The sequence below is a fragment of the Panthera tigris genome, chromosome A1 (assembly GCF_018350195.1).
Source record: "Panthera tigris isolate Pti1 chromosome A1, P.tigris_Pti1_mat1.1, whole genome shotgun sequence".
In the NCBI taxonomy this organism is placed as follows: domain Eukaryota; kingdom Metazoa; phylum Chordata; class Mammalia; order Carnivora; family Felidae; genus Panthera; species Panthera tigris.
The window spans coordinates 119,497,568-119,520,851 of record NC_056660.1 but is presented as its reverse complement, the minus strand read 5'-3'; the positions used below and the strand labels follow the sequence as shown (position 1 = coordinate 119,520,851).

At 42.4% G+C, this 23,284-nt stretch overlaps 1 protein-coding gene across 2 annotated transcripts in view; it reads right to left on the bottom strand.

Moving 5' to 3' along the window:
* Positions 1-1,025: 1,025 nt before the first annotated feature.
* KCTD16 (potassium channel tetramerization domain containing 16) overlaps positions 1,026-23,284 on the bottom strand; it is a 259,111-nt gene continuing 236,852 nt past the window's right edge. The window contains exon 3 of one of the 2 annotated variants that reach the window (XM_007077946.3): positions 1,026-3,111. In XM_007077946.3, the coding sequence (XP_007078008.1) occupies positions 2,657-3,111 (455 nt within the window). In that variant the 3' untranslated portion in view covers positions 1,026-2,656. The remainder of the gene's footprint in view (positions 3,112-23,284) is intronic. The other variant, XR_006217648.1, reaches the window with a different exon arrangement.

The window sequence follows — 23,284 nt, the reverse complement described above, 5'->3', positions numbered from 1 at the left end:
TAATCGTGTAACTCACTTAGAGCTCATTTCCATTGTGGCAGGCCACACTTTCCTCAGGGGATGACTGCACTCAAACAAGGACAGAAGCTTCCCACGGACTTGGTGGCTCCTCAGAGATTTCCTGATCAGGTCTATATTCATCTCCATAATCAACACCCACAGTTGTCTTAGCTATTTGGACTACGGGTAGGTGTCAGTTTAGAGCTGACCCAGATTAAAACTGTTATTATTGTTTTAATCAGATTTCCTACCACCAGTTTTGTTCACTGGGGAGGTCTAAGGATTGCCTATGGAGAAAAAAATTCACGACGGGTCAAGGGTCAGGGACGTATGCCATGAACATTTTCTTTGCAGTGTTGGGTTTCCTATTGAAAGCAGGCGGTAGAAGCAGTGGGGTGGACTGACATCTTCCTCCTCCTCCAGTTCTTACTAGTGCATCTCTGTCTTGACACCATTATAGTCAGGCCTGAAATTTAAGGAAGCTGGAACTTTGGGCAGTTAATGTAGATGGCAAATTCCAACAGGGCCACAGGAATCATCCGACCTAAGTGAGTTTGGGGATATTTTATCTGTATTCAATTTCTTCTTGACCCATTCAATTCTGTGATTCTTTGCAGGACTGCTATCATTGGGATGATGGTATTTGGGTATGGTATTAAGAAACTTTGAAAGGAAACAAGACATATTGGTAGGCTTTACAAAACTATGTTGTAGTTACGAACAAATGCCTGTTAATATACTAATACATAAACGGACACCACTTAAATTCATAAATGGTAAATCTCTTAACAACTCAACTCCCCAGGTGAACTTTCTTTTTCACTTAAGTAGACCTTTAAATTCCATTTGAACCTCAGGACAGGAAAACATTGGCTGCGTTTGTCGCCCAGAGGTGAGGGCAATAATTACAAAAATTCAGAAAGATATCCATATACTAAATAGGCACTAGTAACAGGAATCAAGAGAGAACCTCTTACATAATAAATGTGCATCAACAAAATATTTCAAAAGGAAGCGAGTGGTCATTACTTTTCCCTCCTACAGACATCATCCAGTTGCCTTTATTACCTGTGATACATATACACATACACACACACACAATAAAAAATAAAAATAGGAGTGCTTGGCACACAAACAATGATTGACAAATTATTGTTTAAGTTCCCACTGAAATGCATGAGGAATGCTGAAAATAAAAACTGGTCTTTTCATCCTCATTTACCACAAGCCTATGAAAGACCTATTAGTACATTTATGGAATACAGAACCATATGGATAGATGGCTATTAACAATTTCTTTTTGGCTGTGTCTCTACAGGCCAAAGATGGACTCAAGAAAGATAGCTTAGAAAGCCAAAACCTTCATTTTCAAGCTCTAGTTATCCAGTTGGGTTGTGCATTCATATCAAGGAAATGACAGCCACATCATAGTACAGACACAGCCAAATCCCAGAATACTAAAGACAAGACCAGCTACCAGAAGTAACAATGTAGCACTGTAGTTTGAAAAGGCTATGAGAAATCAGGTAGAGTGTGGAATACAAGTGCTTCTTAAAGAAACAAAACAAAAGGCTGGACCCCTATTCAAGTCCTGTGTGTTATTCTTACTTCCACAGCCATATAGGGACGCAGAGAACTGAATGCAGATTACATGAAAAGCCCACGCCATTAAAACGTGGGCAGGAAGGACTCTGGAAACATTGAGAGAAGGAAGGTAACTCAGCTCAGGGTGGGGAAGGCTGAGTGTGGGGTCAGGGAGAATTTTCGCGGCTCGGAATGTCTGTTTCTTTAATACAAAGAATGTTTTACTAGCTCTTCTCACCCTCTCCTAGTGCAGAGAAAGAGCAAAACCGTACTATGGAGCCTGAGGGTGTTCATTCCAAAATAAGGAAGACAATTTGTTGACGATGAGGGTTACCTGATGGTATAAAGTGTTGCCAAGAGAGGCTGGGAAATCTTCCCAGAAGGGTTTTAAGAAAGGAGCTGAGACTCCTCTGTCTGAAGGAGTCTAAGAGGTTGCTGCTGGGAGCAGGGGTGATCCCCTTAGGATGCCCCGGCCCTGGGGACGTGTGCACTGTGTGTATGTACATACATCGTTGTGCTTGTGTTTGCACAAATACTCATGCGTATGTCATCAATATAAACTGGCACATAATAGATTTGAGTGAAAAGTCATATAAATCTGCCATTCCCCCCCACCCCATAAACAAAAAGGAAAAGGAAAATTAAAAAAACCCAAACCTATGCCATTGGGCCAGATCTCTTTCTACCATGCTCTCATTCAAAGGAGGGAGGGAGAAGATGAGAGAAAAACCCAGTTGGGGAGAGAGGACTCCCAAGGCCTCTCAGCTACTCCACTGTAGCTGGCTCTCCTTATACTAAGATGCTCAGCACATGGGACCCAGTGAACAAACAAACAAGTAACCAAAAAGAGATTTTCTTATAATTCCACATCTGGAAAGAGATCTACCCTGTGGATTTAAATGTTAAGGTGAACTAGGTAAATAGGCAGTAGTGTATCGATGGGCTACTGTGTTCTCACAAACGTATTGTTAGTTGTTACTTTTCTTTCAAATGTGAATTTCGCTAGGAGGTTTATTTCCAAATGGTGACATGATTTCTTTCTTCTCCCATTGCCCCGCCCCCCACCCCTCCCCTATAGATGATACTTCCGTAAAAGTTCAGACTGCCAAGGATGTTTTCTCTCGGGGAACCGATCTGGGATTTTGATCTTTAGGAAATCCTGGATGCATTTCTCCAGCTCTTCCTCAATGGAGAGCTTTTCCTTAACAGCTTTTTTTTTGCTGCTCATGTTCGACTCCCTGGAGCCCGAAGTCAGAGTCCGGAGCAGATCGCTTTTCCGCCGCATCTCAGACTGCTGGATCAGCTGCACGGGGCCCTTCTTGATGGGACGGTCCAGAGTCTGGATGTTGGTCTGGCGTGTCACGGGCCCACAGATGACCGTCTCCTGCGGAGAGCTGGCCTCAGACTGGCTGTCGCAGCTAGAGGTGGAGAGGTCGTTGCAAGACGTGCCACTCTCCCCTTCTTTGTCGCCTGCGGTGCTCTTGCAGCAGCAGTGGCAGTGTGAGGATGACCACCTGGAAGGCTCACCTGCAAGGAAGCACAGCACCCAAGGGGTTAATGCCAGCCACCTCAGTCTGGAGGAGCAGCACAGCACCTGAACACACACGCACCCAAGCGTCCACAGCCACGTCTTCAGAAAAAGCAGGGGGCCACACAGGCCAGGCTACAGCATGACTACCCAAAAGCCAAATCTGCTGATGGAAGGAAGTTAGTGGTCTACTGCACAAAAGGAAGGATGGCATCACGCTTCCGTCCACAGGCATTGTGACCAACGGCTCAGCTGTACCACTCACTAACCTTGTCACCCCGGCAGTCCCCTTCCATTCTCAAAGCTTCAGTTTCCTCACTGGGAAGGTGAGTATAATCACCCTCCTACTACCTTGAGTTGTAGGAAGGATTTAAATAAATCAAGTGAAATGCTTAATGCAGTGCATGATATTTACCCTCCGTAAATGCTACCTGATTTTACTGTGGCTGACGTTAAACCCGGATCCAAAGCCCCACGTTACTGTAATCAGGTACAAGAGGGGAAGGGTCAGGGAGGGCTTCTTTTGTGGCAGCCCCCAGGTGAGTTCTGCACAGCCATCAACTCATGGGAGCCGTATGATAATTCTATGAGCTCAGTAGCCCCACTCCTAGTTCCCATACAAGGAAACTGAGACAGACCCTGAGAATTTAAGAAACTTACCCTAGTTTGTACATTTTGCAAGTGGCAGAGCTGAGATTTGAATGTAAATTTCCCAAATACCATAACCAAAGCAATTAATCATTCTTCTTGAATTTGCTTGACTGTAAAAATTCCTGCGTTTCTTTAAAAAACAATGTTCAGGGTTTAACTTCTCTCTGCAGTCCTTGCTCACCTCTCCTCAGAAATATTTATCACTTTTTTCTCTGAATTATGGTTTTGTTTTCGAAGTGCCTCTATTATTGCACATATCACATTTTGTTATAATTCTTTTTTACTTTATGCATTTCAGCTATTCACCATGAGCTCCCTGAAGTGGGCACAGCATAGTGTCCATTGTTGTAACCCCAGCAAATAGCTCAGAGTACAGTGTACAAATTCAATAAAAGGCTGTATCCTAACAGTCACTTTTAAGCCCTGGATCTAGCCACACCTGAAGCTGGTACTGTCAGTAGGCTTTTAAGCTCTATGAACCATTGTATTATATTTAAGCCAATGTGAGTTCCTCTCTTCCTATTCCCCTCAGTCTTGACTCATAGCATTGCATTCAGCTGTTTGGAGACAGACTCATTTTTCAGATACGTGGTTGGTGACTCTCTGAACTAGAAAATCTACAGTTAGGGAACAAAGCAAGTTCCTAAACATAAGTCACTGCCCCCAGCCTTCTATGCTCCGAACAGTCTTCTTAGAGTCATGAACTTGACACTATCTACTCATCGTATATTATATGCTGGACATTTCATATAGCTCATTGCATTTAAGCCATAAAAAATAAAGGGAAATGAGTCCCCTTTATGATGCTAATATTGAGGACAAGGATAATGTAGTATCTTTATGTGTTTAAAAGGAGACCCAATTTTGATTTGTGCTATATCTTATTCTCATAAATAATGGATCATATTATAATAAGATCCCACTTTAGTGCCATTTCTAATATGGTCAAGGTAGAGGAAACCTAAAAGGGAAAAAGAAACTATTTGCAAAGTTATGTCCTGTCTTCTTGTAAAAGGCCTGTCATCTACATATCTAAATAATTTAAATATTTATAGACACTTATCTTAAACATTTTCCAGAGGGAGAAAAAAAAAAAAGAGTCCCTGTGAATCGCAGCTCCCAACTCCACAATTATCTCTAAAGTATACCCACTCTTTCAGACCACTTTTTAAAATGTGACTGTAATCATTGTATTTATACACCCATTAAATGAAATGCAACAATCCAATTAGCCAAAAGGAATCACCACAGCAATAATGTTCTACTTCTCCCAGGCTATTACCAATAAATATCTTCCATGCAACAGGGAAAATGCTCAACATGTACCAGCTGGTGACTGAAAATATCAGCAAGAGAAAATGTTTTGTCTGCCAGCTCAGATTCTGAGGGTATCATTTCTCTCCTTCTGAAGGCAGAATCTGCCTCCACCTCTCCAAACCCAGCCATCCCTATACTAATATGACTTGATGGAGAAATGGCTCGAATGCACTGGGCCAAAAAAAAAGTAATCATATCAGGCCAGAGCTGATCCAGTTTGATCCTTTTTGAGAAAAGTGCAGAAACTGACCTAAATCTTAAGAAAAAGAAAGGAGAGGAAAGAAGAGACAGATAGAAGGGAGAAAAAGAAGAAATATATGCTGAGATATGCCTGCCCATTATCTCACAATGAAATGACAAAAAATTTTGGCCATAAACCCTGCTGAACAAGCAGAAGTGCAAGCCTGTCCTGTGCTCTTCTCCCTAAGAGTTACCTTCCCTACCAAAAAGTCATTTCCTTCAGTGGACTTGGAGGGACACCCGGGCTCTCCTAAAAGTCAGTTTAGTAACACAAACACCATCATGGGACAGAGCGCTGTGTGTTTCTGCAGAAAAACGTACACAACACTCACTGCACATCCAGGCCAGGAACCTGGGATAGATGCGGACTCCTCCCTAACCGCTGGGCTGATCGTGGATTCCAATGTCAGCTGGGATTCTCCAGCTTCCGGGCAAATAGAAATATTACTTTCCACCTCTTCCAGGCGCTATCACTATTAAAGGGAAATTGAACAACTTAATTTTAGTGGAGCCCATTATACTACCACGTGTTTCAATATTTTATGAGAACATTTGAATGTTTTAACATTTTTGGCAAGATAATTCATAAGAAGGCTTCTGAAGTCTGTATATTAGGTCAGAATCAAGGAAGAGAATGGTATTAATCCAGCTGGAGATACTGTGTGAAGAGTCATCATGAAATGTGAAAGATACTCAAATGTAAGAAGACAGACACCACTCTGTTTCTTTTTTTGGAAGCATTGTCTCTCCGATTACCCGCTTCCCAAGAACTTAAACAGAGCAGAGGTTTTCAACCAGAAGAGAGAAGTGATGTGTGTGGGAGCTGGACACAGCCGCCCTTAAAGTCCCACTGACATGTGCTCAGCAGTCCTGGCAGACGTGGAAGGATCTACAAAAGGTCAATCTTTCTGTAACTCAAGGTGTTCTAGGATCCCCTCAATTATAGCCAATTACGATCTCATAAATGCCTTGATGCTTAAAATCATAACATACTTTTGCTCCCAATCTGCTGAGCTTTCTATAGAGGCTGGAACATTTCTCTCCATTTGAAGAGAAAATAGGTTACAACTGATTAGCCAGATACAGGGAGAAAACCATTTCATCCTAAGAAAAGTCTGATTTATTGATACTAAAAAAGCAAAAAAAAAAAAATTGTTTTTCGAGGGGTTTATTAACTCTTTAATGGTCAAACAGCACAACTGCACTCTTTATTTTTAAATAAACCATTGCTGAATTTGTTGGATATTCTACCATTTGTGGTGCCCAGCACAGAATAGAGGTTTGGTAAAAAATGTTTGATGAATGAATGAATGAGCCCAAACACATATGCTGAATTGCATTAAGATCCTAACAGGGCACAGCTTGTAGGCTCCAGAATAAGCCCCACAATTTGTCAGTTTGGATAAATTACTTCACCTCTATGAGCCTCAATTTCCTCATATAAAAAGTAAGACAAGGGGTACCTGTCTGGCTCAGTCAGTGAGCCAGAGTCAGCCAAGTGTCTGACTCTTCATTTCAGCTCAGGCCATGATCTCAGGGTGGTGAGATCCAGCCCTACATTGGGCTCCGTGTGGGCATGGAGCCTCCTTAAGATTCTCTCTTTCTCCCTCTCCCTTTACCCCTCTCCCATGCTCGTGCACGTGCTTGAGTGCTGCTTCTCTATATAAAAAAGTAAAATAAAATAAAATAAGGCCAATAATAGTATCTCCCTCAGAGAGGTTTTAGAAAAATGAGACAATTAACGTGAAGGTGTTTCATGGCTGGCAGGCAGCACCAAGAAGTATTGCTTTCATCTGTACATAAGTGCTCTATTAAAAGCCAGATGCTAACCTACATAAACAAAACAAATCAGGAGCCTGTTAGATAAGATTAGTAGGTTCCCACCGATGGGCTATACAACCAGTTGTTAGGCCTGGCTGGAACATCACGTGAGGAAGGACACAAATGCTGAGACTGGACTCATCAAGAAAATGTATAATGCCATTTAGTAATGTCTGTTGTTGGTGTGGGAGTGGACCGTGACCACAAGCACACAACACAGTACGTGACCAGGGAGACTTTTGGAAAGAAGTTTCCTTTACCGTGCAGGGCTTAGAATTTCACAAATGGATGCATCTTCTGAGATAAAAATTGACTTGAAGACACATAAAATAAATTTAAACCCAGAGCTGGGAGTAGTTTGTAGTTTGGATTAACTGGGGAGGAAGCAGGACCCTCAACTGGCCTAAGTCCTTAAAACTCAAATCTTCCAACATTGTACAACTTGGAAATATCGAGAACCAATCAAGCGAACTGTACGACTGTACACGGCCCCTTTCGACTATAGCCCTAATGGCAGAAGTCCTTACTGATAAAGGAGGAATGAAAGAGGAAAGACTACAGAATATTTCTCCCCTATGAAAAATTCAAACCGAGCCACGTGAAACATGACTTAGCAAACTCACAGAGTGCTTATGCATTTTTAAAAGAGGGAGCTCTGCAATCTACCCACACTTCAAATTCTCCACCTGCTAATGGCTGTGAGCACAATGCACATCATTTACAGCAACAGCTGGGAAAACTGCTTTCCCCTGTCTTCCCTGTCAATGATGTAGGAGCCTGCCAGTCTGGGAGCTAGGTGGCTAGATTTAATTTATTGAGGCTGCTGAAAGACTTTCTTGGTATCCTGGCTGAAAAGTCAATAATGGCCAAATTGATGTTTTCATAATTCTGCTAACCTTGGAAAAGATATTTCATAGTAGAGACTGGGAATAGGCAGGCTGTGCAAGCTTCTGAGAGGAATACATTTTCAAGCCTGGTGATCATCCTTTCTTGCTTCCTTTGCCACTCATGGACATTTGGCCTTGGACGGGCCCAGCTGGGGCTCCTCATTAAGGGGTGGCAAATTTGGGTAAGAGCAGACAGTTAAATTAGTCACGGGTCAGTCGGGGCCAGTCAAGAAAACGCACATGCCACCTGTAATCTTAATAGGGAGAACTGAATATAAGGAATCGGCTAAACAGGGATTGGAAGGATGAAAAAAGGTGAAGAAAGACAGCACTGAAGAGACAAATACAGTAACTGCAGGGGGGCAGCTACCATACTTAAGGGTAGGGAGACAGATGGAAGACGGAGTCATTAGAACCTGAAAGCTTGCAAGGGTCACTCTGTGGAGGTGGGACCCAGGCATCTGAGGAGGGCATGTGGCCTGCTGGTCCTGGTATGTCTGAAGGGCCTCGCTCTGCAGAGGACAGAACACAACAAAGTTGGGAACTGGGACCAACTGCTTCTGAGATAAATAAAATCTGTGTTAAAACTACAAGCAGTGAGCTGATAAGGAGTCCCTCCTCTGTTCACGACTAACAGCCTTCATCTGGCAACCCCTCTGGACAGCACAGAACCCACCGGGAAGCCCGCTGGGCAGATGCAAAATGAGGTGAGCTGAATCCCCAGCATCACACAGCAGAACGGGGAGGGGTGGGTTTGGGGCTCAGAGACAACAGCTTAATAAGAGCACACTGACCCTGCCACGGGGTGGAAAGAAAAGAAAGACACAGTTCCTGACCTGCTGGAACAGGTGCTCAAATGCAGGGGTCAAGAAATAAAAGGACAGAAACCATCACCTCGGTTCCATGCCTGCCCTTCTGCCCTTTCTTATACCTGAGGGTTTTGTATTTGTTCTCCCTCTGCCACACTCACTTTTCTGATTTTCACCTGTTTTGTTCTTTTTTGTCCTCCAATGCTTGGCTGAGATGTCGCTTTCTCAGAGCAGCCTCACCTCTATCCCCCAACCAGATGGAAGCCAGTCCCCAGCCTCTAGACCGCTTCTTCTGCACCACCACAATGTGTAATTATGGACGTGCTTCTACATTTATTTGTTTAACGTCTGCTTCCCACACCCGACTGTAAGGCCTGTGTTTGTTCCCTTCTGCGTTTTAATGCACACTCCAGGCCACATACAGACTAGTGTTTCAGGGCACATAGTAGTAGAGGCCCAGGAAACATCTGCATGATAAATGAATGGGAGAGGAAATGGATGGGGTGTATAGAAATTTAAATTTTTGGTTCAGAGTGTATGATAGAGACAGTAAACCCTACACACACACACACACACACACACACACACACACACGCACGCACGTTCACACACAGGAACGAAAAATTTGACATGCAAATGTAATTAAATTGGAAAATAATGGGGCACCTGGGTGGCTCAGTCGGTTGAACATCCGACTTCAGCCTAGGTTATGATCTTGCGGTCCATGGGTTCGAGCCCTGCATCAGGCTCTGTGCTGACAGCTCAGAACCTGGAGCCTGCTTCAGATTCTTTGTCTCCCTCTCTCTGCCCCTTCCCCTCTCACGCTCTGTCTCTCTCTCAAAAACAAACATTGAAAAAAAATTCAAATGGAAAATATTTAGGCATATCACTAGACGTTTGATATGCATTGACAACAGTGTGCTGACCAGCAGAGATAATGGCAAGATCCATAGGCATACCCAGAATTGAATAATGCATGTACGTACGTGTGTGTGTGTGTATATGTATGTGTGTATATATGTGTGTGTATATATATGTGTGTGTGTGTGTGTGTGTGTGTGTGTATATACATATATATATATATATATATATATATATATATATATATATATATATATAATTTTTTAAATGACCATCATTCAATCATTTATTGATGTAAAAAACCCTTGGGGGTATGTGGATGGCTTGCTTGGTTGAGTGTATGCTCTTGATTTCAGCTCAGGTCATGATCCCAGGGTCATGAGATCAAGCCCTGTGTTGGGCTCCATGTTGACCCCAGCTCATGCTCTGTGATCTCTCTCTCTAAGGAGATATATATATATATATATATATATATATATATCCTTAGAGATATATATATATCCTTAGAGACATTACACAATTTCAGTAAAAATTAACTTTCCTAACCATTCAACCATGGTCTCTATTCATATTATTTTCCAATTTGGTAATGCTCAGACCTATCCTCCTACCTCAGAATTCTCACCTGTGGGATTTCTCTTTCAATAAAACAATGTGATGGTTTGCATAAAGCAGGAAATGCTGAATTTGGACTTCCTGGCCTACCACCTTGCTCTCTGAATTTTCCTGGATGACTCATTTATTTCCAGGGGCTTTTTACCCTTTTCCAGGTTCTCCTTGCCCTTTTCTTGCTTTCTTCCTCCTTACTGTATTTCTTCCTCTTGGTCTCAGCATTTCTCAGTTAAGATCATTGTGAGTTACTCCTGCCTCAAAAGTCCTCATTTCTCTGTTTCAGAGGGAAGTCTTGTGGCCCATCCTGATCCCTTTTCCTACCCAGTCCTCTTCAGCATGGCTGCTCCATTTTACATTTTTCTTCACCCATTTTTCATAAGCTTGAACTATTCCCCCCAACAATAACGCCCACTATAACTCCTCTCATCCAATACCTAATGGTCTTTTGTCTCTTAGAAGGAAATGTATATGAAATGATGATAGGGTTTATTTGTTCTCTTTTTCCAGTAGAAACACCCTTTTTCTCCCTTTCAAGAACTGCCTCTTCCTGACCCCATACTGTCCTCAAGCGACTGTCACGCATGCTGCCGTGCCTAGCCACGAGGAGAGAACACTGGACCCCTATCTGAACCTCCCATCTCCCAATCGTGTGACCCCAGTTGTGTGAATCAGTCTTCACTGAAACTGTTCTGCTGTAGCTTATGGGTAAAATATGTTCTAGTGTGCGATATCACCAGGCTAGAGGGATGTGAGTTCACTGGCCATCTTTCCCACCAGTTGAAGAGGACATTCATGTGGAAAGAAGCCAACCAACACAAGCAAAGCTGAGAATACTCAAGAGACAGAACCCTACATCTAGCAGTGTCTCAAGCTGGCCCCATTCCTAGGCTTACAATTTCATAAGCCAGGCATTTTCTTTGCTTAATCTCATGAGAGTTAGTTTTCTGTCCAGTAGAGAAGTAATCTTTTTTTTTTTTCCTAATGTTTATTTATTTTTGAGAGAGAGAGACAGAGCATGAGCGGGGGGAGGGACAGAGAGAGAATGAGACACAGAATCCAAAGCAGGCTCCAGGCTCTGAGCTGTCAGCACAGAGACCGATGTGGGGCTCAAAGCCACGAACTAACCAACTGAGCCACTCAGGTGCCCCCAGTAGGGAAGGAGTCTTGAACACTCCATTACTTTCGTATGAACACTCAAGGCCTGCCTGATTTACCTCTGTCATCCTTGTGTCACTCCAGCACTAATGTGACCAGTTCTCTAGGGGCAACTGCTCTTACTTGGCTAAACTATTCCATAGGTAACTTGTTTCTTTTATGGGATGGTGCCTCTTCACTATACGAGTTCCAATGAAGTTGGCTAACACTCTCAGACATACTAAGGCTCTCTTGCCACCTGTTATACACAATTATTCTGATAGTGGATAATAGCTGTATCTCCAAAACCAGAAACTTAGCATAACAGATATAATTTATTGAGAGCCCCCTATGTGCCTATTATTGTGTTCAGTACTTTATAAAATCTTCACAATGCTCTCTTAGGTGGATGTTATTCTTTCCTTTTTGTGGAAGAGGAAATTATAGCTCAAAGTGGTTAATTATCTGATCAAGTTACCCCAGCCATCCCACATGCTGTCCACCAGCCCCACTGACATCTCTGAATTCATCAATGGCAGCTTGGAGGTGGCAGACACTGACCCAAGCCTCCCCGCTCTACGATACAGCTCTCATCTATGACTATGAGGGGGATGGTTCTGTGGGAGGGATGCTGAGCTCCAGCCCAGGTGACAAGGGACTGGGGCCCCTGTGTCACCCTGCTGGCAGAACTGTACAGGTCCTCATGAGGGTCCGAGCAAAGGCCAGGGAATGAGGGCTTTCCGATGTGATTCTGTGCCCACCTTGCTGAGGGCACAACCACTCAGACACAGAGGGCAGATGTCCTTCCCAGGACAGGTAGCCTGTTCTCGCGGGCCTGCAATGGTGGCTGTGAGGCCCAGCTGACCTCTGCAGAGGTGGCCAGACGGCACTGGGCCCCGTCCCTGAGACCCTCAGGCAGCCTGCTTCTCCTGTATTCCAGGGCCCAGAGCCTGGAATTGCCCCTCCCACCCCAGAACCAGACAACCCTCCTGTCAGTCACCTCCACTCCCAGCTGCCTGCCACTCATATGGACTGCATCTTTGTGTGAAAGGAAGCAACCCTCCCACCCCTGAATTAAAAATATGCTCTTCTAGGGGCACCTGGGTGGCTCAGTCAGTTAAGGGTCTAGCTCAGGTCATAATGTCACTTTGTGATCTCTCGGTTTGTGAGTTCCAGCCCCTCATCAGGGTCACTCAAAGCATAGAGCCCACTTTGAATCCTCTGTCACCCTCTCTTTCTGCCCCTCTCCCACTAGTGCTCACTCTCTCTCTCTCTCTCTCAAGAATAAACATTTTAAAAAAACCCAGAGGCACCTGGGTGGCTTAGTTAGTTGAGCATCTGACTTTGGGTCAGGTCACGATCTCACAGTCTGTGGAGTCAAGCCCTGTGTGGGGCTCTGTGCCGACAGCTCAGAGCCTGAAGCCTGCTTCAGATTCTTTGCCTCCACCTCTGTCCTTCCCCTACTCGTACTCTGTCTCTCCCTTTCTCTCTCTCTCAAAAATAAATAAAAAATAAAAAAAAAGTGCTCTTCTTTCAAAAAAATTAATCACTTGTAACTTTTAACTAATTTGACAAGTGGCAAACTAAGAATTCAGATCCAGATCTCTTTTATACAAAGCCTCTGCTCTTTTTGTTGGACACGATATTCAGTATCATGGAAGTTTTCCACCAGAGATATTAAAAAGTGGAGTAAGCCCAAAGGGTCCAAGTGTTGACTTTAAGTCATGGTAGTCCCAGTGACTCCAGCACTTCAGTAACTTTTAGAAGTAACCGACTCACTGAGCAACTTGAGAATCTGTAGGACTTTTATCATCACACTTATATAAGAAATGCTAGTTCTGCCTCCTGAGCTGACAGGAAAGAACTGAAGATGACTAAACGAGGGATGAAGTGTTACGGGCACTCCTCCTGCTGTGTGGGCACGCCAGCTCCACCCGCCATGCTTCAGCTCCAACACAGGTGCCGTGCTAGCAACCTGCAGTCCTTGAAGTACTCACTTAGCACAGGAAAAAAAGCCTCTTGCCACTTAACTAAGATAGAATGCTTACTAATACTGCTCCATGGATTTTCAACAACCAACCGATATGTGATACCTCCTCAAAGGCAGAAAAAATCAAAACATGACCATCTATGGTTTAGTGGCAAATGCAAACCTAAACTTGGAGTGATCCTCCTGGTAGAAGGGGAAAAAAATAAAGGGCAAATTAAGCCAGAAACAGAGAACCCTGTGCATTTTATGAGAATCACAGATTCAATAAAAGAGGTGCCTTAAACATTTGTAAGTCACCTTAAAACTATTCTGAAGGGAGTTGGGTTAACCATGAGAAGCACAGTCGGCCATGAGGCGTCCCACCTGGACCACGGTGCCGAGCTCCCTGTGGGAAGGCCCACGCAGAAGCTAAAGAAAGGACCTTTGAGGCCTCTGAGCATCCTTGTTTTATAATGAGAAAGAAAGGGGCCTAACAGTAAGTGTCAGAGCCAAACTCCAAGCCTGGAGCCCTGTCTGGGACGTTGCCAGAGACACAGCTAGGAAGATGTGCAGCTCTGTGGGCAAAATGAAAGCCAGCTGGAGAGGGGCTCACGTCTGGACAGTCTTTCATCTGCGGTGGGGAAATTCACAGGGAGAGTCCACTGCTGAGTCCAGTCAAGGTAAGCAAAACACAGAAGAGTCTGGAGAGAGCAGATTCCTGCCATATGTTCACACGCCTAACGGTGAGAGAAAGAGACAGAGAGAAGGAGGCAGCATCAGTGGTACCTCTACCTGATGATAATGCTGACCTCTGTTTGCACCCACCCTGAGCCACACACAGGGCACTTCACCTGCACCATCTCATCGAATCATTACAACCAGTGAAGAGAGGTGAGGAATTGCAATTCCTACCTCCTGGATAAGAGGCTCAGGGGGACCGAATCTCCTAGCTCCTACGGAGACTCACATTCCATCAGAGGAATTCGCTTAGAAGCAACTCTCAAAGGCCTTATTTCGAAGTGCATGTACCCACAGTGTAAGAATAAGTATGACACATCAGTGTGCCTCAGTTTATCACAATGCTTGGGCTCAGCAGAGGAGGCCTAGGAATTCACAAATGGCATTAATGAAAAATAAGAATGTCCCACATGTCATGTGCAATGCTAAGTGCTTTATACACATTTTATTCTAACAACACTCTAAGGCAGGGTTTCCCACTACTGACATTGGGCTCAATAATTCCTTGCCATGGGGGCTGCCCTGTGCACTGTAGGATGTGTATCAGCAGGCCATTCCTGGTCTCTATGACCACCCTCTCCTCCCTTCTTCAGTCAAGGCAACTAAAAACGTCTCTGGGTATTGCCAAACATCCTCTGGGGGGCAAAATCACCTCCAGTTAAGAACCACTGTCCTGAGGTAAATAAACACTGTTCCTATTTTATGATAAGGAAACTGAATTCCACAAAATTTGACTAATTTGCCCATGAATCATACAGCTAAAAAGGCGAAACCAGGATTAGATTTTTGGTCGATCTGACTCTAAGACTGTTCCACTTGTTCCACTGTTATGCTGTGGTGCTCCTGAGAAATGCTGCCTTTCTGAAAAACAAATCTTCCATTCACAGGAAGTTCCAAAAGAAGCTGAGTAAAAGGAAATGAAGAAAACTGACTTGCCTTTTCACTTTTCATAAAATGCAAAGAACACCTCATCTTTGCCAGGTTATCTTCAGATAATAGAATACAAAGATGTGCAGAATTTAGCAGCTCTGCCTGAACGTGTTATCTCTGCTACATGGTCACTGATTCATTACTGTTCTTTTATTTAGGGTTTCAAAACAGGACAATGGAGGCTCTGCCCAAAGACTTTTCCCACCTGGCCACAGCCTATATTCACAATCACCTCATGATAATAAACGACATCAGATGGAGTGGTTACTACATTCCAAGTGTTGCTCTGTCCTTTCCTTGCAGGATCTCATCTGAGATCCAAAACATCCTTCTGAGGGTTGATGGGGGGGGGTTGGAGGGAGGGGAGGGTGGGTGATGGGTAAGTTGGAGGGCACCTGTTGGGATGAACACTGGGTGTTGTATGGAAACCAATTTGACAATAAATTTCATATTAAAAAAAATAAGAAAAAAATAAAAGGTCTCTGCTTAACAGAAGACCATGGGGGAGGGGAAGGGGAAAAAAAAAAGTTAGGGAGGGAGCCAAACCATAAGAGACTCTTAAAAACTGATAATAATAAACTGAGGGTTGATGGGGGGTGGGAGGGAAGGGAGGGTGGGTGATGGGCATTGAGAAGGGCACCTGTTGGGATCAGCACTGGGTGTTGTATGGAAACCAACTGGACAATCAATTTCATATTAAAATTAATTAATTACAAATAAATAAAACATCCTTCTGAGGTAGTGTCAGCTGTGACTTGCATTTTGCCAAAGAGCTAACTGAGGCCCCATAGCTGACCCAAAGTCTCTAAGAGGCAAGCTGTGATGCAGGCCTGGATGGTCCGGCCCCAGCATTTCCATTACAAGTCAGGCAATAACTAAAGCCTTGTGGTTCAGAACTTGGGCTTTGGAATCAGAGAAACAGGAACGGAGCACAACTCAGCTGGTGACCTGCAGCTTCCTCACCTGAGCATGTTAGAAACAACAACACTTCTCTGGTGGGAGCGCAAGAATTAAGTGGTATTTGTCCGCAGCATGACTAGGGTCCTAGAATATATTTGATGCCATCGAACAATGGGTTTTTTTAAAGATAACTGATCACTTTGACACCCTAACTGGCAATGTTTGTGTTAGTTATAGTTGTGAAAAATTTAAAAGGCAATTTCAATAATGATAACTTGACAGGTAATTTCTTGTTTCTTCTCCTTTTCTTCATCTTCATGTTACTTAACCCAGATCTCTACTTTCCATTCTCATTATGGGCTGTTTACCAAAAAACTAATCCCAATGCATAGACTGATAATATTTAGGAAAACATTGCTTAAGAACAAATACATTACTAGATAAGTTCTCTTCCTCCTGGCTCTGGTGTGACTGCAGTGACTCTAGGGCAAAAGAATTTCTGAAAGGGGGTAAATTGTGTACCGTGATGATAGTTCAGAGTTACACCTTTATATATAATTTTCCCATTTCTCTTAAGTCATAGTTATTACACACAAATGCACAACCTCATAAAATTGCCCAACTCACTCTTCCCTGATACGGAGAAATACCCTTAAGTCATGGAGCACACCAGGGTTAATTCATATAAAACAGTCTTTAAAGTGTTTTGACAGATATATCCAATATAAATGAAAGCAGAGGGGTACTGCCAACATAAATAAGCACTGACAATTTCCACATAGTAGGGCATGGAAAATAAATGTCTCTCTGATCACCCTGGGGAAGTTACACTGAGAGAGATCCAAATTCTATATTGCTTGGTCTGTGGTTGTTAAATATATTATCTTCTCTTAATTGATGATTAGATCCCTAGTAACACATTCTTTTTTTTTTTTTTTTAAGTTTATTTATTTATTTTGAGAGAGAGAGAGAGAGTACAAGCAGGGCAGAGGCAGAGAGAAAATCCCAAGCAGGCTCTGCACTTTCAGGTCAGAGCCTGACGTGGGGCTTGAACTCATGAACGGTGAGATCATGACCTGAGTTGAAAGCAAGAGTTAGATGCTTAAATTACTGAGCCACCCAGGTGCCTGTCCCCCTAGTAACACACTCTTAACTGTTAATATTTGGAAAATAGCTAGAAAATAACTGTTTAAAAAGAGAACCAAAAAATATGAGTCCAATTTCATTTTTCTGCATGTGCTTATCTACTTTTCCTAGTACCATTTATCAAAGAAATGATCCTTTCCTCATTGAGTACTCTTGGCTCCCTTGTCAAATGTTAGTTGACCATATATGTGAGGGTTTTTTTCTGGGCTCTTGATTCTGTTCCATTGAACTATGGGTCTGTTTTTATGCCAGTACCATATTGTTTTGATTTCTATTGCTTCGTAATATAGTTTGAAATCAGAAAGCCCCAGAAAGCTTTATTTTTCTTTCTCAGAACTGCTTTGGCTATTCAGAGTCTTATGTGACTTCATACAAATTTAAGGATTTTTCTTTCTTTTTCTAAATTTTAATTTCTGTTTATTTATTTTTTAAGTAAACTCTACACCCAGCATGGGGCTCAAACTCATGACCCCAAGATCAAGAGTCACATGCTCCACCAACTGAGCCAGCCAGGTAAGCCTGGATTTTTCTTTCTATTTCTCTGCAAAATGTGATTGGAATTTTGATAAGGATTGCATTAGCTCAAAGTGGATTAAAGACTCAAACAAACTCTGAAGCCATAAAACCCCAAAAAGAAAACACAGGGGAAAAATGCCCTGACCACAGGTCCTGGTAATGTTTTTAAAAAAAAAATTTTTTAACATTTATTTATTTTAGAGAGACAGAGAATGAGCAGGGGAGGGAACAGAGAGAGAGGGAGACACAGAATCCAAAGCAGGTTCCAGGCTCCAAGCTGTCAGCACAGAGCCTGACGCAGGGCTCGAACCCATGAATTGTGAGATCATGACCTGAGCCAAAGTCAGTTGCTTAACTGACTGAGCCACCCAGGTGCCCCATGGTAATGATTTTTTTAATAGGACACCAAAATTACAAACAGCAAAAGAAAGCAAAAATCAGCAAGTGGGACTCTATCACACTAAGAAGCTTCTATGCAGTAAAAGAAACAACCAACTAAATGAAAAGGCAACCTATGGAATGAGAGAAAGCATTTGCAAATCGTGTATTTGACAAGGGGTTAATACCCAACATATATAAAGAACTCATATAACTCAATAGCAAAACAAACAAACAAACAAAAACAAAAAAAAAACCTGATTAAAAAAACAGGCAGAGGAACTAAACAGACATTTTTCCAAATAAGGCATACAAAAGGCCAACAGGTACCTGAAAAGTTTCCAGGATGAGGAAAAGGTTGGGGGTTGGGGGTTTGGGGGTTGGCGGTTGTGGGGGGAGGATAAAGACAGACACTATTTCAAATTCCATCCCCCTTCCTCACATTTCTCATCTCTTTCCATGAAGACATCTTTGTTTCCATAATTCTATGTGACATGCTTGCATCTATACAGTTGTATAGAGAAGCATGGTGTAAAACAGAAAACGGACCTCAACAATATGAATATAAGATATCTTATATTTTCTATAAGACATTCAGTTTTACTCTTATGTTAATCTTGTCTTTCATTTAACTATTATGACCTCCTGGAAAGTAAGTGTCCATTTGAAAGTTCATTTCTGGCTGAAAGTTATATTCATTCCACTCTCACAATGACTTGAGAAGAGTCCTGACTTAGCACGAGATAAGAAATTATGAAACCTAGTATTTGTACAATACTTAATAGATTATAGAACCATTTCCATTCACTATACCTCATTTGATTCTCTGACATTTATTCACTTGGCACTCAACTAATATTTGGTGGCTCTCTGCTAAACACTGTCTAGGCCATGGGTTCACAGCTAGCCACAGGGATTTACATAATAACACTAAACAATTAAAAGATAATAAAATTTCAGATAGTGTAGAGGGCTGCAAAGAAAATAAGACAGGATAATATGATGGGGTGACTTAGGGTGAGAAGGTTGTAATCAACAGATAGAGTGATCAGATGGCATCTCCAGAAAAAGTGACATTTGAGTGGGGACCCAATGTCCAAAAGAAGGTAGCCTGTGAAGATCTTGTAGAAGTGATTACAGGCAAAAGGAACATCAAGTGCAAAGGTCCTGAGGTAGGAATAGGAGAGCATATGCAAGGAGCAAAAAAGAGAGCCTGCATGGCTTGAATGCGGTGACAGAGAAGGAAGTGTAGAAAATGAGGTCAGAGAGACAGAAAGGGGCCAAACTGAGTAGGACCTCAAAGGATACAATCAGGAGTTAGGGTTTTATACCAGGGCATTAGGGAGGAAGGCGTTCACAGAGGAATTACATGACTTTCAGTTGTGTTTACAACAAGCTTACTCTTGCTGCAGAGTAAGCTAGAGCATGGATTATGAGTGAGCAAGAAGAGAGGTAGGGAAATCAGTTAGAAGGCTACTCCAGAGCCCAGGCAACTGATAACAGTGACTTGTAAGAGTAGAGATGGAGAGCAGGGACTCGAAGAGATACATTTCCTTAGTCTCACTTTACAGATGAGGAAAGTGAGGCTCAGGAAAGCAAATGATTTGTCAAAGCTGGGTAGGAGAGTAGAGAATTTTTCTGTTTAGAAGTACAGTTATCCCCCCTCAGTCATGGTTGTGTCAGTGGTTAAGGCATCTGAATACACTGATTATTAAAATCTTCCACAAGCAATCCGTTTTTGAGAAAAGATGTTTTCACTGTATCTAGCCCTATCCTATACATCAGAACACTTACTTAGTCAGTCCTTTAGCTGATCTGCACCTGCTGGGGTTACGTGACTGACTTCACAAACTGGGAGCCTGGCGTTTAATTCTACAATCAGGAATCATTATATTGTTTGTAAACAATGACAGACTATGATAAATATGCATCCTGGTTAATTACTTCCTTCCCACTTGCTGTCTTTACTTTCTCATTTCCATCATCTTGTCACATCTTAGTACCTGATTGTGCGTTCCCCACAACAGGCAGAGGGAAAATAGCTGCCAACATATTGAAATGCACGAAGACACCCCTGCATCCTTTGGGTTCTCAGAAACAGGAGCCAAACCTGAAGGTCAGAACCAGTGAAAACTAACAGATTTCAGTATGTTCAATGAAATCCTTACATTATTCTTTGGTTTGCACATTAGGTTTTATTTCAAGAAACAGAGTTCCTACTAGATTTCCATTACAGCCCAGCCCATGAGGCTGGATTATGAAACAAACAGTAACCCAAATTGCATTAGGGTATAAGACATTTGGTTTCTTTCTTTTTTTAACAGCAGGACCAAGGAGTAGTTAGTAAACATTTTAGGACAGGGTTCTTTTATCTACAGAAGAACAGCCTCTGCAGCAGAATTCTTGGAACAGAGAGAGCAGTCTCCATATGGTATATTAAATACCAACAATTCACATATGGTACAGTATAGGTGCTGTGTAAATCAAGCAGCAGTATAAGAGAAAGGCAGTTTCACGTGGCAGTGAAGAACTTGGGCTGTGACGTCAGAAATATCTCAGTATGAATCACACTGCTACTTATAACTTGTGTGACTTGTGCAAGGTGCCAAACCTGTCTGCTCACCTGTAACATGGGGGCAATCACAGTACCTGCCCCATGGGGTTGTGAAGTAAATGCAAAGTGTATTTACATGGCTCCTGAACTAAACACATTTGTCATTGTTGTTACCAGTTATTATTAGTACAAATAATACATTAGTAATATAGATTGTTACTAATTATAAGTAATTGGTAATTACCAATCTATCATCACTAATTATTATGGATTATTCCTTAATCTGTTTCTTTCATGTAAAGGGAATGAATCGTACATATGAATTATATGTACAATAGGAGCTTTCTCTCCTCATCAATGGGGTTGACCCTTGACCCTGTCCTACTCTACCGAACAGAAGTCCATCTGAATGAACCCACGGGTGAACAGACAGCTGGCCTACATTTTAGGATACAGTGAAGACCTTGCGTAAAGGTACCTCCATTACAAGGGTGGATGGCATACTGCACCAGCCACAGTGTGAGATTCTTGTTCTAGGTACTTAATCTGGTACCAACAAGTTACATGGCTTTGGCCATATTCCTAAAACCCCTATATTTTTCTCATTATTAATTTTCATAATATTACTACCCCACTTAAAACCTGCTAGGTTCCATCAAATGAGAATATGCATGAATATATTTTGTAAAATTATAATAATATCACAACATATAAATTTGAGGTAGAATTTGTATCTTTGGTATTATTATCATTCTCAGTGTCAGTCTTTAGTTTGGTCTCACCCACTGGATTATTCTCCTGTGCATGACCGAGGAGATTCTTTTTTTAATTTTATTTATTTATTTTTATTTTTTTAATTAATTTTTTTAATATATATGAAATTTATTGTCAAATTGGTTTCCATACAACACCCAGTGCTCATCCCAAAAGGTGTCCTCCTCAATACCCATCACCCACCCTCCCCTCCCTCCACCCCCGATCAACCCTCAGTTTGTTCTCAGTTTTTTTTTTTTTTTTTTTTTTTTTTTTTTTTTTATTTCTGAGACAGAGAGAGACAGAGCATGAGCAGGGGAGGGGCAGAGAGAGAGGGAGACACAGAATCGGAAGCAGGCTTCAGGCTCTGAGCTGTCAGCACAGAGCCTGACGCGGGGCTCGAACTCACGTACCATGAGATCATGACCTGAGCTGAAGTCGGACGCTCAACCGACTGAGCCACCCAGGCGCCCCTGTTCTCAGTTTTTAAGAGTCTCTTATGCTTTGGCTCTCTCCCCTTCTAACCTCTTTTTTTTTCCTTCCCCTCTCCCATGGGTTTCTGTTAAGTTTCTCAGGATCCACATAAGAGTGAAAACATATGGTATCTGTCTTTCTCTGACAGAGGAGATTCTTGACCTGATATTGGAGTCTCTTCTTAATCTAGTCTCCTTCCTTGCCCATATTTACTCTTTAGTGTTTGTACATTAGGTTTCTTGCCTCACTGATGACTCAGATTGCCTTTCCTGCCTAGAAAACCTTGCCTGTGCCCTCTTCCATTTGCCTGGATAACTCATCTGAAGAGTCAGCTTAGTTGTACATTCTCCAGAAAGTCTTCTCATTTCCACCATATCCAACCACCACGGCCCTAGAGGTCAAGGTAAGGACCCTTCTTATGCCCCTCCCCCAATCTCTCTTGCACCCACACCACTGTATTGTACTCTGTCAGGAGATCCTCCATCAAACTCTAGGACCCTCACCAGCAGGGACCATGCTTGTTCATCTTCTATGCCCACAGGAGAGCAAAGGGCTTACAAGGGCCACCCCGCTCTAGTCACATGAGTGAGCACAAAAATGAAACACTTTTTAATCGATGAGGCTGACCACAGATTCATTAAATATTCACTACACTTAAATACACACAGTCCAGTGATTATCACCTTTCCAAGTCCACACATCACGTGAGCACAGCTTCATGTGTTTCCTCAACGATGTTACTTGGAGCTTCAACTTCACTGTTCATCTATAGCTTTGTGCATATTTTGCTCAGAAAATTTCTCTATTCTCCTTCTCTCAGATCTTTAGAGACCACTTATGAATAAAAACAGTTTGTACAGCATAAGGTGTAAGAGAATGTTGAGGGAAAGACAATTTTAAAGAGCCGATCTTTTCAAATATTCATCTTTACAGCCATTGCAAGAGGTTGATTTTCTTGTTTGTTTTTACATCAACCAGGAAAAAAGAGACGTGGTGTAGTCTCAGAGATACTGTTGCCAACATCAATTCAAAAGCCTAGATCTACCCAACTAAAAATGAATCAGTCAAAAATACATTCCTCAGTTAAATGAAATCATTGAATCATGCATTAAGGAAAATGAAGAGTAACCTGAGACGATGGCAATTTACCTTCCTCAATGGAATGAAAAATGGGCAGAAGTCTGATATTGAAATTTCACTGGAATATAACCCTAATGTATGTGTGGGTGGGTGGGTGTGTGTGTGTGTGCGCGTGCATGCGTGTGTGTGCGTAGGGAGAGGGGATGAATGGAGAGGAACAAAGTGACAGAGCAAGTCAGAGAGAGGAAAAAAGTACACCCTGAGTTGAGAGACAGGTTGTGTTTTTAGTTATAATTTTAGTTAAAAGCATGCAGATATTTTCTTGTAAGCTAAAATGTGAGTGTTAAAAGTCAAAAAGCAGTACATTACTCTCATCCCTATTCTTCAAAATCCCAGAAAAAT